This window comes from Mirounga leonina, unplaced genomic scaffold (assembly GCF_011800145.1).
Source record: "Mirounga leonina isolate KUSES-001 unplaced genomic scaffold, KU_Mleo_1.0 Mir_376, whole genome shotgun sequence".
Lineage (NCBI taxonomy): Eukaryota > Metazoa > Chordata > Mammalia > Carnivora > Phocidae > Mirounga > Mirounga leonina.
This window is the reverse complement of record NW_023270718.1, coordinates 11,719,630-11,737,288: the sequence shown is the minus strand read 5'-3', so window position 1 is coordinate 11,737,288 and position 17,659 is coordinate 11,719,630. Positions and strand designations below refer to the sequence as shown.

Genomic DNA, 17,659 nt, shown 5'->3' with positions numbered 1-17,659 from the left:
CAGGCCCCGCCTCGTCCCTGTGCCTAGGGCAACGCCGGAAGCGTGCTCTGGCCCAGACGTTCCTCGCTGCCCCGCCGCCCGAGCCTCTGCGACTTGAGTTCCGACTCTGACTAGAACAGGAAGTGCGGCCCGGCCGCGGCGGCGGATCGCCATAGAAACACCGGAAACGTGCTCTGACCTAGCGCTTCCCAACCCCACCGCGGCTGCAGACTTCGGTTCCGCCGGCGTCGTCCCCCGAAAGTGCGGCCTGGTCGGCGGTGAGCGGCAGAAGGCCACGTCCCGGCCGCGTGCCTGAGGAGGAGGCGGAGGTGGGGTCTGGCGGGCATCCCCCTGCTGCAGGGCCCACGGGCAGGCCGGGGCGTGCCAGGGGACGGGCACCGGCGCTAGGCTTGGAGCGCACGCTGTGGACGTGAGGGGGCGCTGCAGGGTGGGGGCATGGCTCTGGCGATCGCGCGCAGGCGGGAAATACAGGCTGGCCGGGGTCTGGAGCGGGTGCAGCCCGAGCGTCTGAGAGAGGGCCTCGGGGTTCAGGGTAGGGCGCGAGCAATTGAGCAGAGTATGGGAGAGGGTGCTTGGAGCAAAGTGTGCGGCGAGGGCAAAGGCGTGGCGGCCAGACTGCGGCGCCATACCCGGGGGGGGGGGGGGCCTTTGTTCTGAGGCGCCGAAAAGGCCTTGCGGCATCTGGACCGAGAGATAAGAGACCGGGAGCAGGGCGGGGGCGGGTCGGAAGACGCAGGCTTTAAAGGGTACGGTCGATGCGCAAGTTTCCGCCCCAATCGCCCAGGCACGGATTTGAAGTTCTCTAGTCGGTGGGTGAATAAAGACGGGGAACGGGCTGTGGCATAGGAAACAGCACGTGCAAAGACTTGGCTTGTTTGAAGAGTTGCCAGGAATTAATTCGTCGCCATGGAGGGCTCTGAGCCCACGATGGTCCCGAGCTGTCAGGTCTGAACAGGCTCCCTCTGGCTGTCGCGTGGGGAATAGACCGGGGGGCGGGGATCACAAGGAGATGGCTCCATCAGCCTCGGCCGGAGGTACCGGGGCAGTGGCGGAGTGCGAAGTGATCTCAGGGTGAGATGTGGAGCATGCAAGAAACGGAGGGGCTGGCCCCAAAAGAGAAAAGGTGATTTGGGCATGAGGAACCGGAGGGGGGTGAGTCTGAGACCCCCATTAGACCCGAAAGGTTAAGAGAGGCTGCACTCCGGGGCTGTGTGATCCAGCCTGAGCCAGGCTGGTGGAGAGTGGGTGAGTGTCAGGGTGCGTCCTGTGTCCGACTGTCCTCCCCTAGACTGGAGGTGCGTGTGGGCTGGGTGCAGGATGTGCCAGGTATCCCATCTTTGTTTGAAAGACGGAAGACTGAGTCCTAGTGAGCATGGTGCCTGCTTGGCGGGTGAAGTAGCAGAGCTTCTCAGATTCCTGGAGTCCCCTGGGGGATGGTATCCCCTCCCCCTTCCAGTGTCTGAGGGTGGGCAAATTAAGTGGAATTAGGAGGTCAGAATTTTGACAAGAATCATGCTGATACGGAGGCAGCTGCTGCACCACCTTTGCCCTCCAAATCACACACGCTGCACGATCCACGCAAGCCCCCTCTCTATGCCACACCCACACCGCGTGCCCTACAAGCCATATCGAGATTCCAAGAACACCAGGCTGCAAGAGGTACCTCCCTACCTGCGGTGCTGAGGTTGGCAAGAGACCACGTATTTTTCTCTTATGGGGCACTTGCCAGGCTAGTGCCCAACTTATTCTCAACCCTTTGTGACTATGCACACCCTGAATCGCTTAGTCCAGGAGGCAGGCAGGGCGTGCCACCCCACCCCAAGAAGACCTCTGTATACACTAGTTAATCCAATTCCAAGCCAACAGACCTGGGTCTCCACAGGACCTTGGATGCTCCAGGCTTAGGGGATGTGGCAAAGGAAGATCAAAAAGAAGCTGCTTGGGGAGGAATCACAGCCAGCCAGGGAAGGGAGTGGGTAAGGTGTGGCAGCCAGTTCTGTATGGGGGCCCCTGCAGTCTTCTCCACAGAGCTGCCCCCTGGGAGGGGGACTTGGGGAAGGTTTATGGATTTGGAATTAGGGGAAGGGTTGGTGGGTGGGCCACTATAGGGGAAGCTGAGCTCTGGACTCTCCCCTGGGGAGTAAGCAAGACTGGGAGGGAGGCAGAGCTTTGGTATTCCCAACCTTCTTCCAGGGGTGTGCCAGGGGCTCCAGAGGCAGAGCTGCAGAGGCCCTGGAGACGGGGTGGTGTTTGGTGAGTCCTGTGTCCTGTGTATGGGAACAGGACTGCCAGAGGCCTTTTCGAGAGGGCTGAGGTTCGCAAAGCCTGGGGCTGTGGTGCGCCCATGGGCCCTGTCCTGCAATAAGGGCTCAAGGGACAGGGACAGTGGGGAGGGGGTGGGTGCCCTTCTGACCCCCCTCTCCCCGCCCACACCCCCTCATCCAGTGCAGATGGCGGCGGCAGAGGCGGTGCACCACATACACCTGCAGAACTTCTCCCGCTCGCTGCTCGAGACCCTCAACGGGCAGCGGCTGGGCGGTCACTTCTGCGACGTGACGGTGAGGATCCGCGAGGCTTCGCTGCGTGCACACCGCTGTGTGTTGGCTGCTGGCTCGCCCTTCTTCCAGGACAAGCTGCTGCTCGGCCACTCGGAGATCCGCGTGCCGCCGGTGGTGCCCGCGCAGACGGTGCGCCAGCTCGTCGAGTTCCTCTACAGCGGCTCGCTTGTGGTGGCACAGGGCGAAGCCCTGCAGGTGCTCACGGCCGCGTCCGTGCTGCGCATCCAGACGGTCATAGACGAATGCACGCAGATCATTGCCCGCGCCCGCGCGCCGGTCCCGGGCGCGCCCGCACCCCTACCCACGCCCGTGCCCCCTCCTCTTGCACCCGCGCAGCTACGCCACCGCCTGCGCCACCTGCTTGCCGCGCGCCCTCCGGGCCACCCCGGTGCCGCGCATAGCCGCAAGCAGCGCCAGCCAGCGCGCCTGCAGCTGCCCGCGCCCACTGCGCCCACCAAGGCCGAGGGGTCGGACGTCGACCCCGCCCTACCGGCGCCCCCGGACGACGGCGGCGATGGCGACGAGGAGACCGATGATGAAACCGATGGCGAGGACGGCGAAGGCGGCGGCCCGGGAGAGGGCCAGGCGCCCCCTTCCTTCCCCGACTGCGCCGCCGGCTTCCTCACCGCCGCCCCTGACAGCGCGTGCGAGGAGCCGCCTGCACCCGCTGGCCTCGCTGACTACGGCGGCGCCGGGAGGGACTTCCTCAGGGGGGCGTCGGCTGCCGAGGACGTGTTCCCGGAGAGCTACGTGTCCGCTTGGCAAGATGAGGATGGCACCGCCGCGGAAGCCTGTCCCACCGAGACCCCGGCTCCGCCTGACTGCGTCCTGTCCGGATCCCGCGTCCCCGGCGTGAAGACCCCGGGGCCTCCAGTCTCGCTTTTCCCGTTTCATCTGGGCGCTCCTGGGCCACCTGCGCAACCTTCTCCCGTGCCCTCCGGCCCTGCTCCTGCACTCTCCTCCGCCTTCTACCCCGCGCTCCAGCCAGATGCGGCCCCCAGCGCGCCTCCAGGGGAGGCGCCGGCCCCGCCCGCCGCTCCCGCCGTGGCCCCCTCGGCCACCCCTGCCCGAGCCCCGGGTGCCACCGAGCCACCTGCCTATGAGTGCAGTCACTGCCGCAAGACGTTCAGCTCGCGGAAAAACTACACCAAGCACATGTTCATCCACTCGGGTGAGCCGGGATGGGTCTCTGAGCCCCTTGGTCATTGGAGATTCAAGCCTGAGGGGGGACTGGGCACTAGGCAAGTTGGGTGGAGGCACTCATGCGGTTCTGATGCTCTTTCATGACCCCAGGGGAGCCTGGAAATTGAGCCCCAAGTGCGACGTATAGGGGGGAGGGGAAGCCCCTCCACATGGAGAAGCAGGCACTCCTGCATCCCCTACTTCGATTTAGTGGTGCAGGGGGAATCCTACCGCTGCGTTAGGGAGCAGGAACTTGCCCAGACCTTTTGGGAAGCTGCCAGTGAAGCCTTTACTCACCGCGATGGAGCTTGGGATGATCAGGAGGAAAAGAGCCTTGGCAGGGATATATAGCCAGGTTGGGGAGTAGTGCTGCAGGGAGCCTCCTGGGTCTTCTGGCTGTCTGTGGGTCCGGTGGCTGGATCTGGATGTGAGGGAGGGTGAGTTCGCTGGCCTAGGGAAAGCATGCAGAGTAGGCAGAGAGGTGCCCTGATCAGCGCTGGAGGACGGAGGTGGGGCTGCATAGTGGGGACCCCGCAGCTGCAGAGGGAGGGAAGGGGAGCTCCTTGAAGACCATGGAGAGGTCCCCTAAAACCTCAGCTGGTCTGGGAGGTGCTCTGCAGTGGCTGAGGGAGAGACAGAGTGCTAGGGTGGACCAGTGGAGATTGTGGAGCTAGGGCTTGAGGTGGTAGCTGGCAGGTCCTGGGTGTGTTGCGGAGTGTGTGGGGTTCTCCCTAGGGGCTCAGGTGGAGGACAGGGGTATGGAATGTCAAAGACTGCTAGCAGGGCTGAACTGGATGTTGTTAGGAAAAGCACAGATTTGGCTGGAAATCCTGTGGGAGTGGAATGGGGAGTTCTGCAGGGCCAGGAATTTGGGATTTCACTGTGAATGGTGGGGAGGGCATCAGTGTTCTGAGGTGAGGAGTGACTGAGATGGGATTTACAGTGTAAAATCCCCACCTGGCTGTCTTGGAGATGAAGGGGAGAGGATACAGGCATAGGTAGAGAACCTGTGGAGAGCTGCCAGGGGCCCAAGGTAGTACGAGCCAAGATTTGCCAGCTTTGTGCCTCTGTAGCCAGGTGCCAGGCCTGGTTGGTCTGCAGGAACCCCTGCCCAGGCACTCCCTGCCCAGGCACTCCCTGCCCAGGCACTGCCCTGCAGTCCTCTGCCACTGAGATAGGTTTTTTATTAATACCTGATGACTTTAAGGGCCACACAGCCTGCGCTGTCACCCCCAGGTACATTATAGCTGCCAGCAGACGAAGGTTCTGGGCAACAGGGGCTTCTAGTAGGAAGGGGCATGTGTGCCTGTGTCTCTCCCAGTGTAAGCCTAGCGGGCCTTGCCAGACTGTCCCCAGAATGGTGGCCAGCGATCAGAGAGTGCTCCAGGGGCATAGCAGGAGTGGAGGGAGGGCAAGTCCCTGGAGGTGGGGGGAGACCCCAGTGGTCAGTCCCGATGGGCAACGATGTCCCAGACCAGCAGGATTCCCTGTTGGGAGGGTACCTGTTAGAATTGGGGGCGCCTGACAGTGGTATCCCAGTAGGACGGTAAGGGTCTGGGAAAGGGGCGTCCCCGCTGAGTGGGCAGAAATACTGGGTCATGTCGCGGCCGGGGGGGGGGGGGGGCGGCGGTGTCCCTGCTGGGCAGGAAGGTCCGGGAGGGAAGGGAGTGTCCCTAATGGACAGGGGGATTCCGGGTTGATGGGCAGCCCGGGAGGAGAGGGGAGTCCCTGCCAGACAAAGATTCCCGGGGCGGGGCCCCTTCCCAGCTGACATACGTGCGCGGCATGCCCTGTCGCCCACAGGGGAGAAGCCCCACCAATGCGCCGTGTGCTGGCGATCTTTCTCACTGCGCGACTACCTGCTGAAGCATATGGTCACACACACAGGCGTGCGCGCCTTCCAGTGCGCTGTCTGCGCCAAGCGCTTCACGCAGAAGAGCTCGCTCAACGTGCACATGCGCACGCACCGGCCCGAGCGCGCGCCCTGCCCCGCCTGCGGCAAGGTCTTCTCACACCGCGCGCTGCTCGAGCGCCACCTGGCCGCGCACCCTGCGCCCTGATCCAGTTCTGGGCCTGGCTACGCCCACCGCAGGATTGACCACGATCCCGCGCAGTAGGCCACCCTCTGCCGGGTTAGGGACCTCCCGTGGAACTAGGCCACAACCACCGCGGGACCGGTAACATCCCTGCCTAGAGGCCCGGACCACATTCCCACCACCAAACCACACTTTCCCCAGAGCGCAGGCCTTCCCTCTGCTTCCACCCTTTCCCCCAGACCTGACCAGGGGTCCGGCCTGCCTTACCCCTCTCCTCCCTCGTACTTAGACCCTCCTGACGGTGGCAGGCTGGGGCTGGGTTTGGTCAGGGACCCGACCACCCCTGAGAACTGGATCATCTCCAGTCTAAACTCAGAGACCCTTGGGCCAGGCCCAAGATTTGTGGCTTGAGTGGGGTGGGTTCTGGAGCTGCTCCTCTGCCCCAGTGTCGAGCTGGGCATGATCCCTGGCTCCCCACCGTACCCCTTCCTCAGTCTGGCGTCTAGGGGGCTCAGGTGGACCCATCATGGACTGGGACAGGGCCTTGGGACTCCCACTCTCTAATAAAATACTGGGGCCATGGGTTCCAAACTCGGAAGCTGTGAGCTCCCAGACCCGTGCATTTCTCATCATCACAGACTGGTTGTGGGCCTCGGGGCTCAGTGCCCCCGTCCCTGGGCAGCTAACCCTAACCTCCCAGGCTCCCTGGGCAGAGACAGGGTGATCCACTTGGCTGCTCATGCCTCTGTTCTCCAGGAGGAAGTGGGATGCACACATGACTGGCACTTGACTCTTCTAGAGCCCTTGGTCCTATGGGGAGAGGTACAGGCCAGCCCTGAGGTGCATCTAGAAGAAAGAAGCCATATGTGGGAAAGATGCAGACTTCGAGGCCTTTCCTGCTGGAATCTCAAGGCCCTTTGGATTCTAGGCTTCCCCTCCCCCAACCTGATGGGCATGATGGTTGAGCACCTTACTTTGGGGTGGGGGGGAAGGTGTCCAGGGAGTCTTTGAGGCCAGGCTGCCATGTGGGAATCTGAGCTCCAGGATGCCTACCCTGGCTGGTAAGTTCTGAAGTGTAAGGCGGGGGATGGGGCAAAAGGGGAGAAGCAGCCAGGACCCCTGGGCTGCTAACCAGGGGGCTGAAGGTACTGATCCCTCGTAGCAAACCAGTGTCACAAGACCCCGCATCAGTTCGGCTGCCAGCCCAGAAAACAGCCACTCTTCTGCTTCCAGAGCATTGGCGGCACCTGACCCTGGGCACCCTGTCTTAAGGATTTGGAGCAGGTGGAGAGGGGTTTGAACTGAAGACCTGCGGGCTCCCAGGTCAATGGCACCGCCTCTCTGAGCTCCCCCTCTGTGACTGCCTCCCAGAGGTGAAGGGCTAAGGCTTTCCGGTCCAACCATTGCCCACGTTCCGGGCGGGGGGAGTTTAGCCTCCTGAACCCCATGGATGCCAGGGGGTGGGGCAGACTCAGCCCAGCATATGGGAGGGGGTGGGGATATCAGAACTGGGTTTGAATTTAGGCACTGAATTTGTTCCTTCAACTATTTGCGGAGTGCCAGGCACGTACCTGGCTAGAGGTAGGCACAGCGAAACAAGTCGGGTTAAAAAGGGCTGGGGGGTGGAGTCCTGAGGCCAGAAGCCTTGCTGTCAACACCTCCAGGGCCACTGTCAGGGGGTGGGGGTGGGGGCGGGACTAAGGGGTCAGAGATCTGGGCCAGGCAGCCCCTGGCAGAAGTTACTAGCAGTCTGTGGACACTTCTCTGAGGAGGGAGCGGGCGCCATGGGCATCTGGCTGCGACTAGCCTTGTTACTGTTGGTGCTGTGGGCTCTGGGGCAGCCCGCGTGGCCTGCGGCTGTGGCCCTGGCACTGCGCTGGCTCCTGGGAGACTCCATCTTCTGTGTGCTGCTCGGCCTGGCCCTGCTGGCGCGGCCCTGGCTCTGGCCCTGGATGCCCCACTGGCTGAGTCTGGCAGCCGCGGCGCTCACGCTGGCTCTGCTGCCCGCACGGCCGCCCCCAGGGCTGCGCTGGCTGCCTGCAGATATGGCCTATATTGCCAGGATCCTCCGCCTGGGCCTGGTTGTCAGAGTGCGCATGAGACGCCACCCGCCCGACACCTTTGTGGATACCTTCGAGCGACGAGCACGAGCACAGCCGGGTTGCACACCCTTGGTGTGGAAGGGGCCAGGGAGCCGCTCAGTCACCTTCAGGGAGCTGGACGACAGGGCATGCCAGGCAGTGTGGGCCCTGAAGGCCGAGCTGGGCGGCCTCACAGGCTTGCTTGGCGGGGAGTCAGCTGCCCTCCTGGTGCTGGACGCCCAGACCATTCCGGCCTTGGGTTTGTGGCTGGGATTGGCCAAGCTGGGCTGCCCCGTGGCCTGGATCAATCCGCATGGCCGGGGAGCACCCCTGGTGCACTCAGTGCTGAGCTCTGGGGCTCGGCTGCTGGTGGTGGACCCAGGTGAGGAACCCAGAGGCTAGAAGAGGACAGAGGGTCCTGGTGGGGGGCTAGGCAAGGAGATCCTTGCTTCCTACCTACCCTCACAGGCAATTACAGTCAAAGCTTAATTGCTGGAAAGTAATTATTAGGGCACCAGAGGTTTTTTTTCATGTTTGTTTCAATCCTTTTTTTTTTTTTTTTTTAAGATTTATTTACTTTAGGGACACCTGGGTGGCTCAGTGGGTTAAGCCTCTGCCTTCAGCTCAGGTCATGATCCCAGGGTCCTGGGACTGAGTCCCGCGTCAGGCTCTCTGCTCAGTGGGGAACCTGCTTCTCTCGCTGCTTGTGCTCTCTCTCTGTCAAATAAATAAAATCTTTAAAAAAAAAGATTTATTTATTTATTTATGTTAGAGAGTGAGCAGAGGTAGGGGCCAAGGAAGAGGGAGAGAGAACCCTTGAGCAGACTCCCCGCTGAGCGCAGAGCCCCATGCAGTGCTCTCAGGGTTCGATCCCAGGACCCCAAGACCATGACCTGAGCTGAAACCAAGAGTTGGCTCAGCCTGACTGAGCCACCCAGGCGCCCCTGTTTTAATCCTTTTTGCCAACAAATACTAATTATGGGGCTCTACCTTTGGGTCTCGGGTCTCCCCTCCTGACCTCAAATGTGGGCCTTTCCCCAATTTCTCTTCTGACCTGTCCCTGCAGACCTCCGGGAGAACCTGGAAGAGGTACTTCCCAAGCTACAGGCAGAGAACATCCGATGCTTCTACCTCAGCCATTCTTCCCCAACACCAGGAGTGGGGGCTCTGGGGCCTGCTCTTGATGTTGCACCCACCGACCCTGTGCCCACTGACCTACGTGCTGGGATCACACCACAGAGTCCTGCCCTGTTTATCTACACCTCAGGGACCACTGGTGAGGGTGCCCAGCAACCCTAGCCCTGACCTCTGAACCCTAATGCTGCCCTAACCCCAAGCTTGACATGTGCCTCAAACTTGACCTCTGAAACCCATCCTACCCTTTGATTGTGACACCTGGCCTGAACTCTGACCCCCAATGTGTTTTGACTGGTCAGTGCCAGAATCTTGCCTCTGCCCAGTAAACAGCCACTGAAACCCTACCTGAGCTTTGGAATTTACCCTCTGAACCCCAAATCCAATTTTTCTTCCCTGAGCCCACCCACTAATCCCCATACTTGAACACCTCCTAAGAGCCTCAAGCCCCTGACCACGGAGACCCACTCCTATGTGCTGTCCTTTCACCACCCACCCTTCCCACTCCATTCCCCAGGGCTCCCAAAGCCGGCCATTGTCACGCATGAGCGACTGCTGCAGATGTGCAAGATGCTGTCCCTGGGTGGGGTCACAGCTGATGACGTGGTCTACACAGTTTTGCCTCTGTACCATGTGATGGGGTTTATCCTTGGGGTCCTCAGCTGCCTGGAGCTCGGTAAGCCCTTTTCTGAAGACCCCTCCAATCTACGGGACCTCCAGACTCAAAGTCAGGGTGGAGCTTTCAGGGTAACAAGGCCCCACAGGTTACCCAGCACCGAAGTTCTTACCTCTGACAAAGGACACACAGCAGCAGGCCCCAAGGCTACTTGGGCAGAGACCTGGTCACTTAGTCCCTAATGGCTTTGCTATTGTCAGAAAGTGACAAGCTGATAGGAGTGCTGGGATGGTCAGTGAGGGTTAGGTGTTCACCAAGCATTCCACTGGGCTATCTTCCTGGACACCTGACTAGCAATTCAGACTGGGAACTCTCCAGTATTTTCTTTTTGAGTTTTTATAAAAACAAACTTTGAAACACATACAAATTTCTAAATATTTCTACATGAATTCTCATGTACCCACCATCCAGCTTCGGCCACCATCAGCATTTTGCTTTCAAACATACACAGTAAAGCAAAAGTAGAAAAAATAGTTTGATGATGTCTCACATATCCTCACCCACCCTGGACAATTGTTAACATGTTGCCAATCTTTCTTCATATGTATTCCCCTCTTTATTTCTCAATTATTTTAGAACAAATCCTAGACACTGTATCTTTTTGCTTGTAAGTATTCAGTATGTATCTCTAACATACAAGGACTTAAGAACTGTCACCATAGTGATAATCACATCTGACAAAATTAACAGTAACTCTAATATCATCTGATGCACAGGTCATGTTTGAATTCCCCCAATGACATGTCTAATTGTTTTGTTTTGTTTTGCTTTTTACAGTTAAAGTCCCCTCACTGTACTTGCTTGTTTGTTCTCTGCTCCTCTTTCCCCTGCATTTCTTATTAGACTGGAAATTTCCTCTAGAGACGTTAGATGCAGTTCAATTATTGGTGGCAAGAACCTTGGTGGGATGCATTATACTTCCTAATACATCACATGGAAGGCAGCTCATAACTGTTACCCTACCTTAGAGAGGCTAAGATGAATTGGGGAGCTGTATGTATGTGTGTATGTATGTATAGTTGACACGTTACATTAGTTTCAGGTGTACAATGTAGCAATCAGACAAATTACACATTGGGGGGCTTTAATTGGAAAACTCCCTGTCAACCTTCCCCCTGGTTTTACCAGCTCTTGAAGACCTTTCCTGAATCAGGCATTTCATCAGGGGTTGCAAACAAAGTTGTCACTTTCAAGACCAGCATCCATTTTCACACAGAAGGCATTGTTTTTTACCTCCCTGCCAAAAATACAGCCTCAAAGAAGACACACACTTGCTACCTCACCAGGCACACGAGCAATTGTCCCTTTGGGTGCAGGGATGATAATATTTAGCTTGCAGGGTTTTTTGAGGATTAGGGTTGAGGTAGGGAGAGTGCTTTCTACAACGCCAGCTGCAGAGGAGGTGATCAGCTAAAAAAGGGTCACTTTCCTGGAGTGATAAGTAGTGGTCTGTAAAATTTATTAATCCATGTGTCCATCCTTCAAGACATCCTTCCACCAACTCACGCATCCACCTACTAACCTACCTCCTCACCCACCCACCCATCCATCTATGCCACCACCAATCCATCTGCCCAGCTAGACATTCATAAAACATTTATCATAATCAAGAGTGATTAATATTCATAGCCCTTATTTAGCAGTGCTCACTTTGTACCAAGCATTGAGCTTGGTACACATTCTGGAGATAGAATGCAAACCCATGCGCACCTATGCTCTTCTTATGGGGGTGGTCCCAGCTGGGTCAGGGACACACAGATGAGCTCCAAATCCTGTGCTTCAAAGGGCCACAGCTAGGTGATCAAAGCAGCTTAACAGAGTGGCATGGAAGCATGACCTGAAACCCTTTCCTCTCCCCACTCAGGAGCAACCTGTGTCCTGGCCCCCAAGTTCTCTGCTTCCCGCTTCTGGGATGACTGTCGGCTGCATGGTGTGACTGTGATCCTGTATGTGGGTGAGGTCCTGCGGTACCTGTGTAACGCTCCACAGGTGAGGGGCTAAGATTAGGGCTCCATGGTGAACACCTCAGGTATGATCCTAGATGTCATCTCAGGTAAAGGTTTCAGAGAGATTCAGGTACAGGACTCAAGCAAGGTCCCTTAGGTAAAACACCCCAGGCAACCGCCACAGTTAACGCATCCCACACAAGGTTTCCAATCATGGCTTCTATGATGATCAGCAGTGCTACCTTGGGCAGGTGACTTCACCTCTCTCAGCCTCAATGTCCTCATTTGGAAAATGAGGATAATAACTCAAAGGGGGTATTTGTGAGAATAAAACATATATAAAGTGCCTAGAACAAAGGGTGACTCGGGGTAAACTCGCCAGATGTGAACTTATCAGCAATGAGGTATGGATCCCAGATAAAATGCTTCAGGTAACTACCTCCAGGTAAGGCCCCAAGGTGTCTCCCCAAGGTGAAACTTCAAGTCACTCCCCAGTTTACCTCCAGGTAAAGGCCCCTAAGTAACCCCTCCAGGTAACCTCCCCCAGGTAAAAGTTCCAGGTACTACCCCTATATAAGATCCTAGATATTTCCTCTAGGTAAGCCCTGGATAAGGCCTCCAGTCACCCCTAGGTATCCCTTCAGGTAAGGCTTTTAGGTAACTTACCCCCAGGTAACCTCTGCAGGTAACCCTCCAAGTACAGACTCCAGGTAACTACTCTCAAGTAAGAACCCTTGGTAGACTTCCTAGGTATAGATGCCCCACCCCCCCAGTCACCTCCCAGGTAATTCCTCAGGTAAAGACCAAGAGATAGCCTTCCTAGGTAAGGGTTCTAGGGCACACTCCTCTTCACCCTTCTTGGGATGTCCCTGCAGCGACCAGAGGACCGGACACATACAGTCCGCTTAGCAATGGGCAATGGACTCCGGGCAGATGTGTGGAAGTCCTTCCAACAGCGCTTTGGCCCCATTCGGATCTTGGAAAGCTATGGCTCTACAGAAGGCAACATTGGCTTCGTCAACTATCCAGGGCGCTGTGGGGCCCTGGGCAAGATAAGCTGCTTACTTCGAGTGAGTGGGTTGGGTGGGACAGTGGCCCTGATTGAGGCTGAGCCCACAGGACCTCTACTGACACTTCCCCACCCTCCACTCAGATGCTGTCCCCCTTTGAGCTTGTACAGTTCGACACGGAGGCCGAAGAGCCTGTCAGGGACAATCAGGGATTGTGTGTCCCTGTGGGGCCAGGTACAAGGGTTGGGAAACCTTCCCTGGGTGTGGGAAGGGCGGGGGCCATCTGGTCCTTGGCTGGAACAAGCTGCCCAAAGCCTTGAGGTCAGTGCGCAGTGGTGGTGTCTGCTGCCCTCACCTCGTCTGACCACTGCCTGGGACCCTCTGCCTCTCAGCTTCTCAGCTCTGCCTGGCTCCTCTGCCTCAATCTCTTGCTTTACTGGGTCTCTGGGTGTCCATTTGTGGAAGCCATGTCCTCCCAGGCATCAGTCTCTTGTCCAGTACCTTCTCCTAGGGTCTTCTCTCCTGGGGCCATGCGCGGTCTTGGCCATATCTCTTTCTTCCCACCACCATTTGTCTCTGTCCCGTGTCCTTCCCTTGTTATCCTCTTTCTATTTCTAGTGGGCCCCCCAATGTCTCCTGTCTCCCAGTCTCTGTCTCCCCTCCCCCATCTTTATCTCTAGGTCTCTCTCTGTCTCTTCTTTGGCAGGGTCTCGGTGATGAAGAGTTCACCATGGTTGGTAACCTCCGGCCGGGGGCTGGTGGGTTGTGCCGTTCTTGGCCATGGTTAATGCCCTAATTCCAACTCCTACCCCCAGGGGAAGCGGGGCTTCTGTTGACCCAGGTCTTGAGCCACCAACCTTTCGTGGGCTACCGCGGGGCGCGAGAGCTGTCGGAACGAAAGTTGGTGCGGAATGTGCGGCGCAGGGGTGACGTTTACTTCAACACCGGCGACGTGCTGACCGTGGACGAAGAAGGCTTCCTTTACTTTCGCGACCGCCTCGGGGACACCTTCCGGTCGGGTCCCGGACGGGACTGGGAGAACGGGTGGCAGGGGCTTCCTGATCCTTTGAGGGAGCCAGGCTGAGGAGGCGGGACTTCCGGACCCAGAGGGGCGTGGCTTCTCGATCCTGAAGGGGCCGGAGTTGGGCAGAACCACCTATCAGATCTTGCAGGAGGAGGGGCTTGGTGGGCAAGAGGCGGGGCCTCCGCTTTGCCACGGTTGCGTTCACTGGCATCGGATTCAACCCCACAGATGGAAAGGTGAGAACGTGTCCACGCGGGAGGTGGAGAGCGTTTTGTCACTCGTGGACTTCCTGCAGGAGGTGAACGTCTACGGTGTGTCTGTACCAGGTGTGGAGGATCTGCCTCATTTTAAACCTCCAACAGCTTTGTGGGCAGAGGGGTGTTTTCCAGATTTTACAGGTGGGAGAGCTGTTGGGGTACAGCCAGTGAGCAGAGATGGGCCAAGTGAGAGGGTCAGCCATGGGCACTGTGAGTTGGGTGATCTGAGAATGACTGGCGTGTTCCCCAGGTTGTGAGGGCAAGGTGGGCATGGCTGCCGTGCAGCTGGTCCCCGGCCAGACCTTCGATGGTCAGAGGATGTACCAGCATGTCCGCACTTGGCTCCCTGCCTATGCTGCACCCCATTTCATCCGTATCCAGGTGAGCTCAGGGTGGCAGAAGTAGGTGGATGGGAGGTCTTGGCCAGGGCCTCACAGTCGGGTTATGCTTACTGCCCCTGCAGGACACCCTGGCAATCACAAGCACATTCAAACTGGTGAAGTCACGTTTGGCGCGTGAGGGCTTCAATGTAGGCATCATTGCTGACCCCTTGTTCGTGTTGGACAACCAGGCCAAGGCCTTCCGGCCCCTCACGGGGGACGTGTACCAGGCTGTGTGCAATGGAACCTGGAGACTCTGACTATTTGGCCAGTCCACAGGACATCTGAAGTGGTAGTGCCCAATGCTGACTGCCACTACCATTTGCAGGTCACCTCCCCCCACCCCAAACCTGCTGAGGATCATCATGAATCCTAGCCCGGCTATAAGCCCTGTTGCAGAGAGTGAGATGATGCTAGGCCCAGTAACGGAGTGAGAATAAACTTGGATGTATACACAGATGTCTATGTAGGGCAGGTAGCCCCAAGATGGGCCCCTTTGGCATAAAGATTATTTTGTGTTAAAAGCAATAAAAACCCAGCAGATTCAGAAGCTCTTTATCTACCCCACAGATAACTATAAAATGACAGGGAGGAATTTAGCAAGACCTCTTTTATCAAATTCCTGTGTCTTCTTGTTTCTTAATGGCCCAAAGACCGTTTGTTTACCAAATATTTACTCTTTCATTTTCCTTTAAATTACATTATTTCCTATTGAATTCCCGGACTTTTCTCAGTATTTTCCCTATGCTTTTCTCAGTTCAGTATGACACGTACACCTCATTTTGCCTGTCTTTGGAATTTTATGGCTGTATATATTCCCCATATGTACCAAATTAAATTTTATTTTCTCCTGTTAACATGTCTCATGTCAATTTGATTCTTAGTCAAGCCAGAAAAACCTTGAAGGGCAGAAGAAATTCTTCCTCTCCAACAGTGGATGGAGAACAAGCAAGGAACTCAGGGCCTAGTGCCTCCAGAGACCTTACTTCAGGGTCCCCCATCTCCCTACCAGCCTCAGGGAATGGCTCTGTCTAGGCAAGGCCACCGGTGCGGGAGGAGCCAGCAGCCTCAAAGTCATTCCAGGATTGAGAGATGAGGTTCATTTTATCTATAGGTCTTTTTGTGGCCCCTGATGGGCTGACCCCAGGCCAGCAGATGTTGATATGGTCAGGAAAGTGTAAGGAGAAGTGCTATCGTGGTGATATGACAAGGACATTGGGCTAAGCCGAGAAGGAGGAGCAGCAAGTAACTGGGAAAAGAGTGTCCTTGGCAGAGTGCACCTGCAAAAGCCCTGATGCAAGTCCTGTGGGGTGGGGTGTGGAGCAGATCAGAGCCCTCTGGAAGATAAAGTCCAGTGTCCTAGGGGCCAAAAGAGCTGTAGGCAGGAGGATGCTTTTGCTGGTTTCAGGAAAGTGTTGTGTACTGTGTCAGGGGCTTTAAATGTTACTTGATCGTTGTGGAACTATAGTCTGTGGGCCAAGGGAAAGTGAGTGGCAAAGGCTTTGTAAGTATAGTCCTCAATGTGTCAAGAATCAAAAGTGCTTCCACGGGAATTAGGATAAACGCAGATGGCACTGAACCTCTGGGAAGTGCAATCCACCCCATGTCAGGGGCTATAGGTGCTGCCCAGGCATCTTAAGAGCTGGAAACCTGGAAAAGGGGAATAGCACATGTTAATCCTCAGTGAAGTGGTCTGTGCTCTCTCCATGGCAGGAATCGCTGCCTGCGTGTTGTAGGCTAGGGCACACGTGGGTGTGAAGATTGAGATGTAGGCCTTGAGAGCTCAGATACCAGAAGTGACACCTGGGTAATTGTGGGAGCTGTTAGGTAGAGGCCAGTGATCACAAAAACTCTCTGGTGTGTAGCCCAAGCCGGCTCAGGGGAAAGGCTGCTAGTTTTCAAGCCCTCTGGAGTTCTGCAGCATAAGCCTGCAGGGGCCACCCTCCACTTGCCCCAGTGCCGACTCTGTATGTGGCTCTCACCAGATCAGTTCAAGTCCACCCATTCCCATCCAATCCTAGCTTCAGAATGCCATTGCCTGACACCTCCTACTCCATCCTCATACTTATGGATTTCTGTTCTAAACATACTCTTCCCTGTTGTTTCAGTGGGTTTCTGAACTAAGTGAGATGTGTGTTTAGTCCATCTTGACCTAGAAAGCCAGGGAAACTTTTACACTCACAGCCTGCTCAGGGTTAAGAGCAGAGCGGTCAGCCTAGCAGGAAAGAGCCCAACATGACCACCTAAGTTTGGAGGAGGGCAGTGCAAGGCCAAGACATGGGGAAAGGCAGGTATCATAGTTGCTGTTTCCATGGAATCAAGCTGAGAGCCACTGACCAGTCCTGGGAGAGGTGGACTTAAGGAGGGTGGAGGAAGTGAAGGATAGCAGGAGCCAACCACACAGGTGGGAAGGAGACTGGTGGGGAGATGGGAGAGGGCATCAGTCTCAGCTCAAGGGGTCAGGAGGACTCAGGTTGGAAACTGGGCTCCAGGAGCTTCAGTACAAGATGCAGAAAAGGTTGAATATGACTTGTTGAGTACCCACTTGGTGTTTGACAGATGCCCTTGATCCTGAATCCCCGAATTTCCCAGAACAGGTCTCTATCACTTAGAGCGGGGGTTTGTCTGCATTTCACAGCTGTAGGGACTAAGGCTGTGACCTACTCAAGGCACCCTCATGGAGGGGAATCTGGGGGAAGGTGGGATGGGGATAAGGCCAGAGTGTGGACCAGAGCAGAGAGAGGGGAGTCCAGGAGGGGTGGACAGTGGCTCAGGGGCCTGCAGGGTACCAGGAATTCCGGTTCAGTGGACCTATACTCCAAGGATCATGGGGAGCCAGCTCCAGCAAGACACCTCTCACTGCCCCATCTCCCCTCTTTGTAGGACTTGTGAGGTTCCAGACGTAGAAGATAGGTCTGAACCTGCTAGCAGGTGGAGAGTGGGGGAGACATGTCTTTGCTCATTCTGTATGACAGATGGCTACCAGACCTTGGAGGTGATGGGACGAGAGCAACCCCTTGTCTCAGGCTCCCCAGCCTGGATCTACCAAGATTCATCTCACGGTAGAGCTGAGACTTGGGGTGGCCTCACGATGTCTACAGTGCTGAAGTCTCCTAGCAGACTCCCACAAACCTCTGGCTGCCATGAAGACATAGGTGTCCCGGCCCCTCATTGGGGAACAGGCAAGCAGCAACTCTACCCTACTTTGAAGGACCTGCATTGAAGCCAAGGCTTCAAAGCTCTGTGATGATGACACTTAGAACTGTGCCATTAAACCCTTCTGAACCATGACCTGGAGGCTGGAAGGGGAGGCTGAGGCTGTGGACGTCCAGTGCTGTGCAAGGATTTACACAATGTGCATCCATTCCAACTTCT

At 56.7% G+C, this 17,659-nt stretch overlaps 2 protein-coding genes across 2 annotated transcripts; both read left to right on the top strand.

The window, feature by feature from the left end:
- The first annotated feature begins 1,780 nt into the window (after window positions 1-1,780).
- Window positions 1,781-6,398, top strand: ZBTB45 (zinc finger and BTB domain containing 45). The gene is made up of 2 exons (XM_034986225.1): window positions 1,781-3,729; window positions 5,544-6,398. Exons 1-2 carry the CDS (start codon window positions 2,274-2,276, stop codon window positions 5,798-5,800), a joined length of 1,713 nt encoding a protein of 570 aa, XP_034842116.1. The 5' UTR covers window positions 1,781-2,273; the 3' UTR covers window positions 5,801-6,398.
- A 1,076-nt stretch (window positions 6,399-7,474) lies between these two features.
- On the top strand, window positions 7,475-14,750 carry SLC27A5 (solute carrier family 27 member 5). Its single transcript, XM_034986471.1, has 10 exons — window positions 7,475-8,239; window positions 8,924-9,133; window positions 9,509-9,667; window positions 11,532-11,656; window positions 12,489-12,683; window positions 12,767-12,857; window positions 13,439-13,637; window positions 13,876-13,973; window positions 14,155-14,285; window positions 14,368-14,750. The coding sequence occupies exons 1-10, from the start codon at window positions 7,561-7,563 to the stop codon at window positions 14,542-14,544; spliced, it is 2,064 nt and encodes a 687-aa protein (XP_034842362.1). The 5' UTR covers window positions 7,475-7,560; the 3' UTR covers window positions 14,545-14,750.
- The last annotated feature ends 2,909 nt before the right edge of the window (window positions 14,751-17,659 follow it).

Coding starts and splice junctions, on each gene's coding strand:
- ZBTB45 (XM_034986225.1), top strand. CDS start 2,274: ATGGGAACAGGACTGCCAGAGGCCTTTTCGAGAGGGCTGAGGTTCGCA. Junction 3,730..5,543: donor GCACATGTTCATCCACTCGG/GTGAGCCGGGAT, acceptor TGTCGCCCACAG/GGGAGAAGCCCCACCAATGC.
- SLC27A5 (XM_034986471.1), top strand. CDS start 7,561: ATGGGCATCTGGCTGCGACTAGCCTTGTTACTGTTGGTGCTGTGGGCT. Junction 9,134..9,508: donor CTACACCTCAGGGACCACTG/GTGAGGGTGCCC, acceptor TCCATTCCCCAG/GGCTCCCAAAGCCGGCCATT. Junction 9,668..11,531: donor CCTCAGCTGCCTGGAGCTCG/GTAAGCCCTTTT, acceptor CTCCCCACTCAG/GAGCAACCTGTGTCCTGGCC.